This window comes from Phragmites australis, chromosome 24 (assembly GCF_958298935.1).
Source record: "Phragmites australis chromosome 24, lpPhrAust1.1, whole genome shotgun sequence".
Classification (NCBI taxonomy): domain Eukaryota; kingdom Viridiplantae; phylum Streptophyta; class Magnoliopsida; order Poales; family Poaceae; genus Phragmites; species Phragmites australis.
This window is the reverse complement of record NC_084944.1, coordinates 9,086,417-9,095,558: the sequence shown is the minus strand read 5'-3', so window position 1 is coordinate 9,095,558 and position 9,142 is coordinate 9,086,417. Positions and strand designations below refer to the sequence as shown.

The following is a 9,142-nucleotide window of genomic DNA, read 5'->3' as shown; positions in this document are numbered from 1 at the left end:
TTCAAATAATTATACGTCTGCTTAGTGTGAATAGAACGGGAATTGTTTGGTGATGATCCGCACACTTCAAAGGTGCGAGTGCTCATGTACATATAGTCAGCTCATAGCAGTTACAAGAGATATATCCAATGCATATTCACAGGAATCGAATAGCTATCGATTAGGGTTAGTTAAGATTACAACTTGTGTTACAAGGTATTTATGTAACTAACAATATCTCAACACTCCCCCTCAATCACAATCTGAAAGATTGAGATTGTATCTCATGAGCCTGAGCTGTTGAGCACCGAGAGGCTTTGCAAGCCCATCTGCTAGCTGATCCCGTGTCGACACAAACTTGATCTCCAAAGCTTTGTGTGCTACCCTTTCTTGGACGAAATGGAAGTCAACTTCAATGTGTTTTGTTCTCGCATGGAAGACTGGGTTAGCTGATAGATATGTTGCTCCGAGGTTGTCGCACCACAGGTTGGGTGCTCGGTTTTGCACAACATAGAGTTCACCAAGAATAGTCTGAAGCCACACCACCTCTGCTGTTGCATTCGCAAGCGCCTTGTATTCCACCTCTGTACTCGATTGGGACACCGTTTGTTGCTTCCTGGCGCTCCATGACACCAAGTTGCATCCAAGGAAGACAGTGAACCCACTGGTAGACCGACGATCATCTGCTGACTAGGCCCAATCAGCATCTGAAAATGCGCTGATGAATGAGGAGGAAGACTTGTGGAACTGAAGCCCAGTCTCCTCTGTGTACTTGAGGTAATGAAGAATCATCTTCACGGCTGACCAGTGTTCTTCAGTAGGCGCTTGCATGAATTGATACACCTTGTTTACTGGAAAGGTTATGTCGGGTCTTGTCAAGTTCAAGTACTGAAGCGCCCCAACTGTACTCTGATATCGAGTGATATCCTCAGCTGAAAGCTCCTTCTTGGTTCCTTTTATTAGCTTCTCACTTGCAAAAATGACTTCCTTACACTGAGCCATTCCGGTGCGAGCAAGCAAGTCAATGATGTATTTTGATTGACAAAGAATCACACCACCCTTTTGCTTCCGAACCTCAACACCAAGGAAATAATGAAGATCACCCAAGTCCTTTAGTGCAAAATCTTGTTGTAAGTCACCGATCAACTTGCTAACGGCGTCATCGGATGAGCTGGCCACAACAATGTCGTCGACATATATAAGCATATACATCTGAACTCCCCCTTGCTGATATATGAAGAGCGATGTATCAGCTCGGGACGCTACAAATCCCAATTCCTGCAGCTTGGAGCTTAATCTTGCATGCCATGCCCTTGGTGACTGCTTCAAACTGTACAAACCTTGTCAAGTTTGCACACAAGATGAGGAAATTATTTACTGACATAGCCCAGGGGTTGCCGCATATAAACATCCTCTTCAAGTTTGCCATGCAAAAAAGCATTTTAGACATCAAATTGCCTCAATGACCATCCTCTGGATACAGCTAGGGAGATCACAAGACGTATGGTCATTGGCTTCACCACCGAGCCGGAAAGTATCTTCATAGTCGACCCATTCCTTTGCTTGAACCCTTTCGCCACAAGTCGCGCTTTGTAGTGCTCAATACTTCCATCAGCTTTCCTCTTCAACTTGAACACTCATTTGCAATCAATGAGGTTCTGCCCTTTGTGCGGAGTGACGAGGTAACATGTTTTGTTTCGAACTAGGGCTTGATACTCCTCGTCCATGGCCTTGACCCAATTCGGATCTGTGAGAGCTTCAACATGATCTACTGGTTCCCGAGCAGCTAGAGACGCTTGACATCGTGGTAGGGGTTTGGAGGGATCGTACAACATCATCCCGTCCGTGGGAACCCGAGGTTTGCGCGTGTTATCACGCAACCGGGTCTGGTACGTGTGCTACGTAGGGGCGGCCACAGGCGCAGCCACCGCATCCGATCCATCATGCGCCTGGTCCTGTGCAGGCGCGTCGCGAGCCTCGGGAGCCGCCTCCTCATCAACGTGTGGCACAGAGGGAGCCACAGAAACACTTGGAGTCGAGTCGGATGGAGCCGTGGGGTTCGACGGCTCGTTTGCATGATCGGCATGGGGTGCTGCATGGGGTATGATTGACATGATCATGTGTTACTGTAGTCCCAACAACGCCTTTGGTACCCTGTGCCGCGCCATGAACATGTTCCTGCGCACTGGAAGCAACAAAAATCGGCTCAACAGCCGGGTTAGCCTGCACATTAGTTAACGGAATGCCATGACATACGAGGTCTCCCCCATCATTCACACTATCCATCGGAAATTGAGAGGTATTTCGTGGATCGGGTGGAGAGGAATTATCAGCGAAAGGTTGAAGTTCAGCAAATGGAAAATCTGCTCATCAAAAACAACATCCTGTGAAATATAGATGCGGCCAGACTATATATGTAGACATTTACACCCCTTGCGAAGGCTGCTATACCCAAAAACACACAACGTTTAGATCTGAACTGTAGCTTGCGGTCATTGTATGGGCGTAAACATGGCCAGCAGGCCGATCCAAAGGTTATACAGCAACTTTATTGCAATCTAGTGCCATAACTTCAATAACTTCAATCAGTAATCTGAAAACATGGCAGAAATAATGGTTATATTGGTGTTCGCTATTTGCACCTAATGCTTCAAATAATTATACGTCTGCTTAGAACTAAAATCTTCATAGAGATATGACAACGATTCCAATTGAGGGGACGTCACCAAATATATATGCAGCGTAGGACCAAGGAAGAGCAGGCAAACTACTTGGAGGAGCCATGGGGCGTGAAGTGGATGCCATCCGGAGGCAGAGGGACGTCGTCTATGTTAGTCGTGTACATGAAGGACACGTCCATCCCAACAATAACGGTCAACCAGACGCATCCGCAACCAATTCAGTTTTCATATTCCTAAATTAGTGGATTGTAATCTCTTTGCTTTGGCAAGTATTGCCACACCTTGTACTATTTATATCCCATCATGGGATCAATCTAATCAAGCACAACTCTCCAATTGTCTTCATGGTATCAGTTTAGATCACGATCCTACCACCTCCTCCGATGGCGCCAACCCCTCCCACGCCGCCGACCACCGACGAGCAGGTCGTCGCCTAAGCCGAGGCTGACGCCAAGGTAGCTCTGTGGTCGCTCGCCGCCGCCATCCACAGCATCAGGGCCGTCGTCCCCATCACCCTCGATCTCCAAACCACCAACTTCCTCCAATGGCGCGGCAAGTTCCACGACGCCCTGGAGAAGTATGCTCTCGCCGATCACGTCGATCCAACCGCCTACCCCGACAACCCATCGCCGCAGTGGCTTCGCCACGACGCCATCGTCCGATCATGGCTCAACGGCGCCGTAGACCCCGAACTCCTCGCCATGGTGACCGACACCGCCTCTGTGCTCCCCGCACACACGCTGTGGTCGCGAATTGATGCCGTCTACCACGACAACGCCGAGACGCGCGCCTCCTATCTCAAGCAGGAGTTTCACGGTCTCCAGCAAGGGACCCTGTCCATCGGCGACTACTGCCGCAAACAAAAGGATCTGGCCGATGAGCTCACCGCCTTGGGGACCACGATTGCTGATCGGAGCCTCGTCCGCAACACGCTGCGTGGTCTCGGCCCTCGCCTCGCGTACTTGCGGACACTGCTCCTCAACGCGCGTCCTCCGCCATCCTTCCTCGACGTTCGCTCCTCTCTCTTGCTTGAGGAGCTCACATTGGTCCAATCAGAGTCCTCCCCGACAGCATTTGTCGCCAAGATAGCTCCGTCCACCACCCATCCGCGCGGCGCAACCGGTCAAACCAACAACTCCAGCGCCAAGCCATCCGCTCCATCGGCACCTCGCCGTCAGGAGGTGTGCCGTAGCTTCCAACACGGCCACTGCTGGTTCGGCGCGCGCTGCCGGCACCTCCACAACTCCGCCTCGTAGCAGCGCGACGGCAACAACTTCGGCACCGCCAAGGGCACGACGGCGCCCTGGCCATCCGTCCACAACCCCTGGGCCGGCTCCATCCAGATGTGGCCCGGCCCGTGGAGTTCCGCGCCGCGCCCACCAGGGCTCGGTCCGTCACAGGCCTACCTCGCCGCCCCTCCAGCTCCGCCTCCGTCCTCCACTACCTGGGGCGGCGCCCCCCGGTCTCCGCCGGCTCCAAGCTCCTACGCAACGCCGTACTCCTTCGACCAGCAGCAGTTAATGAACGCCTCCCACACCATGTCGCTGCAGCCGCCACCCTCCTCGGAGTGGTACATGGACTCCGGTGCCTCCGCTCACATGACATCCAATCAGGGTACATTATCGTCCCTCTCTCCCCATTCCACTGCACCTCCCTCGGTCATTGTCGGCAATGGTGCCACCATCCCCATTGCTACCACTGGCTCGACTTATTTTTCCACACCATCTCGTTCTTTTACCTTAAACAATGTCCTCGTTACTCCTTCCATCATCAAAAATCTTATTTCCGTGCATCGCTTTACACTTGATAACCATTGTTCCATCGAGTTTGACCCATTTGGTCTCTCTGTGAAGGATCTTCGAACCAAGAACGTGATCATCAGGTGCAATAGTCAGGGTGACCTCTACCCCTTCTCATGGCCGCCTCCCGCCGTGCACGCCCTCTCCGCCTCAACGTCTTCCTCAACATTGTGGCATCGCCGCCTAGGACACTTAAATTCTCAAGCTTTGTCGCACCTAGCCAGTGCTTTTTCCTTTCCTTGTAATAAACTTCCTTGAGATGAAACTTTATGTCACGCTTGTCAACTTGGTAAACATGTTCGCCTACCTTTCAATGCCTCTACTACACGCACCTCTCGTGTTTTTGAGTTAGTTCACTACGACTTGTGGACGTCTCCTCTCCCCAGCATTTCCGGCAACAAATACTATCTTATTCTACTCGATGATTTCAGCCACCACCTATGGACTTTTCCTCTACACCTCAAATCCGATGCCTTTCCCACCATTAAACACTTCTTCGCCTATGTTTCCACCCAGTTTCATACGACCATTCAGGCCCTCCAGTGTGACAACAGTTGTGAATTCGACAACGCTGCAGCCCGTCTTTTTCTCCTCTCTCTCGGCACCTCTCTGCGCATGTCCTGCCCCTACACTTCCCCGCAAAACGGCAAGGCCGAGCGCGTCATTCGTTCCACCAACAACATCATCCGCTCGCTGCTCTTTCAGGCAAGCATGCCTCCCGTCTACTGGGTCGAAGCTCTCCACACAGCCACCTATCTCTTCAACCTCCACCCTTCCAAAACCATCGGCTTCCGCACACCGTATGAGTTTCTCCATAAATCCAAGCCTTCCCTAGATAACCTACGTGTTTTCGGCTGTAAGTGTTATCCTAACCTTTCTGCCACCGCCGCCCACAAGCTCGCTCCTCGCTCCACCGCTTGTGTCTTTCTCGGCTATCCTACTAATCACCGTGGTTTCCGCTATCTCGATCTCTCCACTAATACGATTATCATTTCCCGTCATGTTGTTTTCGACGAGAACTCCTTTCCCTTTGCCAAGAAATCCAACCCTGCCCCTACTGATTTTTCATTCCTTGATGACCTCGCTCCAGTGCTACCATCTCCTATCCGGTGCCCCACCCCTGCCGCTCCTCTACCTGCAGCACCTGCTGAGCCAGCAGTGCCGGCTGAGCCAGTCGCACCTCCTCCTGCACCCGCTGCAGCTCCCACCGAGCCCCTACCTCCTGGCATGACGATCACACGTGCCGGTCGCATGACCCGTCCAGTGGACCGCCTAAACCTCCTAGCCACTGCCATCTCTCCAATTCCCAAGAGCTACCGCGGAGCTCTCAAGGATGCTCAGTGGCATGCCGCTATGACTGATGAGTTCTCAGCTTTGCAGGCTAATCGGACCTGGGATCTTATTCCCCGTCCGACCGGCGCGAACGTCGTCTCCGACAAGTGGGTGTACCGGCATAAACACAAGCCTGACGGCTCGCTTGACAGGTACAAGGCTCGCTGGGTCCTCCGCGGTTTCACCCAGCGCGCCGGCATCGACTATGGCGAGACTTTCAGCCCCGTCATCAAACCGGCGATTGTCTGAACTGTCCTCTCGATTGCCGTCGCTGAAGACTGGCTGGTACACCAGCTGGACGTCAACAATACTTTCCTCCACGGCACTCTCGCCGAGACGGTCTACTGTGAGCAACCGTCGGGCTTCGTCGACCTCTCCAAGCCCGATCATGTCTGCCGCCTCAACAAGTCTCTCTATGGACTTAAGCAGGCACCACGTGCCTGGTACAGCCACTTTGCTTCCCATCTTCTTCGAATCGGCTTCGTCGGCTCTCGTGCCGACCCCTCGCTCTTCATCTACACCCGCGGCACCGACACCGTCTACCTGCTGCTATACGTCGACGACATCATACTGACGGCTTCCTCCGAGCAGATCCTCCGGTGGACCATCACAGCACTTGAGCGTGAGTTCTCCCTCAAGGATCTCGGTGTGCTTCACTTCTTCCTCGGCGTCGCCATCACCCGCTCCTCCACCGGCATATTCCTGTCCCAGCGGCAGTACATTCTTGACGTCCTCGAACGAGTTGGCATGAGCGACTGCAACCCCTGCTCCACTCCCGTCGACACGCAGTCCAAGCTCGGCACTGCCAGTGCCGTCGTCACCGACCCCACCACCTACCGGAGCTTGGTGGGCGTGCTCCAGTACCTCTCCTTCACCAGGCCCGACATCGCCTACGCTCTCCAGCAGGTATGCTTGCATATGCACGACCCGCGGGAGCCGCAACTCACTACGGTCAAGTGGATTCTTCGGTATCTTCGCGGCACCCTCGACTACAGCTTACAGTTGCATCGCTCGTCGCCGACTACTCTCATTGCCTACACCGATGCCGACTGGGCCGGGTGCCCCGACACTCGTAAGTCTACCTCCGGTTATGGGGTCTTCCTCGGCGACAACCTAGTCTCCTGGTCCTCCAAGCGCCAGCAGACCGTGTCCAGGTCTAGCGCCGAGGCCGAGTATCGAGGCCTCGCCAATGTCGTCGCCGAGGCCTGCTGGCTTCGTCGGCTCCTTTCTGAGCTTCACCGACCGCTGCAGCACGCCACCGTCGTCTACCTCTCGACCAACCCCATTCAGCACCGCACGAAGCATGTCGAGATCGATCTCCATTTTGTCTGTGAACGGGTTGCGTTCGGAGACGTTCGTGTACTTCACGTGCCGACGTCCTCTCAGTATGCGGACATCTTCACCAAGGGGCTGCCGTCGACCGTGTTCACCGAATTTTGCTCCAGCCTGAACGTCCGCCCTGCTCCCGCTCCGACTGCGGGGGGTGTTAGCCGTGTACGTGAAGGACACGTCCATCCCAACAATCACAGGCAACCAGACGCATCCGCAACCAATTCAGTTTTCATATTCCTAAATTAGTGGATTGTAATCTCTTTGCTTTGGCAAGTATTGCCGCACCTTGTACTATTTATATCCCATCACGGGATCAATCTAATCAAGCACAACTCTCCAATTGTCTTCAGTCTACGGTACGGTGAGCACGAAGAACGCCGTGGGCACAGCCAGGTCTAGGGAGATGGCCATCGATCTGGCAAAGGCACGCACGCCGAGGTCAGGCTCGACCCACAGGACGTAGCTCCACGGCAACTGCACCTTGCTCCTGAACTGCTCTGCGGACAAGCTGGATGTGAACATTGGCGGCCGCGCGGGGATGCTGCGACGGGTAAAGTGCCGGTTGAGTGCTACACCGATGATGAAATAGGTGCGGCAGGAAGACGAATTGGAAGTAACACGGCAAGAAGAGAAGAGCCCTTTTAAAAAAAAAGACCAGCCATCTGTATTTTGGCATTACACACGAACCCACATTATCTGTAGAACATTCGTTTCTCAATTATTTTGGCGTTAGACACGTCACCCACAGTCGCTCGTGGCCGGCGGCCGCCTCATCTCTTGTTAGGATGAGGTTGTGCTTTCTCACATCGGCGATCGCCCGCCACTTTCTCCTCGGACTCCGATCCTCTGGGTGCAGGAGGAATTCAGGACATGGCTAATTCGTGAGCCCTCGCACAGGAACTCACACACCTTCCCGACCAGTCTCCAACTTTCTTTTTTGGAAAAATTTCCCTCCACGACTTTTTATTTTTGAATGCTTTTGGAAATAAATTTTTGTATCAAAACTTTTAGCTCAAATTTTGAGAAAACTTTTTAAGAAAATGTTTAGCTCAAAACTTTTGAGAAAAAAAATTATACACGGTTTGGGCTGCCGTAGGCCGTCACGCGCTTGTGGGCCGGCTGGCTAGCGCGCTCGAGCATCAGCTATTTCGAGGAATCCATGGCAGTAGCCTACCAGACCTGACCTCTATCGAGTCTCCCGGCCTCGGACTCTAAACTCCAACTCGCCTTCACGGTGCGATCCCGACCCACATTAATTCAAGGCAGGCATGCTAGAATGCTTCTTCGTTTATATAGTGATTGCTCGACAGCCCTTTATATATGGCGCGTGCACTCCGTAGGGTATAGCATCACGTGAAAAAATGTTATAAGTACCGTGTAATAACTCTTATAGGTAACGGGTCTCGTACCTATTATCTTTAATATATTACTAATGATTGTTTAGTCATAAGTGATAGGTAAAAACCATTACAGATTAGATTATTAATAAAGGATCAAAACTTGATCCGTCTCTAATAAAGCTAATGAGCGATAGGTCGTAACTCTGATATATCACTTATTACAAATCATAAGTGATGAATCGTAGTTATTACTCATCACTTATAATTTATGAACGATTTTCGCGCTTTTTAGACCCGAAAAAAGTCAAAAAAATATATATTTTTCAACCGAGACAACATAACTTAGTGCCATCACCACTCATTACATGTCCCTTGTAATTTTTCGCACTATTTTCATATTTTGCATTCTGTGAGAATCGAACTTGCAACCTACCTAGACGTGCGAAGTAGCCTTACCACCCCACCCTCACATGCATTCTACAAGGAATCAGATAAATATATTTTTAACCTTTTTTACCAAAGATCATAAAGGACGGATCGTAAATATAATCCATCACTTATCAAGTCATAAGTGGTGGGTCACAGTTATTACTCGTCACTAATATTTATTGTATAATACACACACAAACCAATTGACTCAGAGTATCTTTGGTAAAAACGAGCATAACTTTTATATACG

At 51.5% G+C, this 9,142-nt stretch overlaps 1 protein-coding gene across 1 annotated transcript; it reads right to left on the bottom strand.

Moving 5' to 3' along the window:
• Nucleotides 1–669: 669 nt before the first annotated feature.
• Nucleotides 670–1,191, bottom strand: LOC133907168 (uncharacterized mitochondrial protein AtMg00810-like). The gene has a single exon (XM_062349203.1). It carries the CDS (start codon nt 1,189–1,191, stop codon nt 670–672), a length of 522 nt encoding a protein of 173 aa, XP_062205187.1.
• Between the last annotated feature and the right edge of the window lie 7,951 nt (nt 1,192–9,142).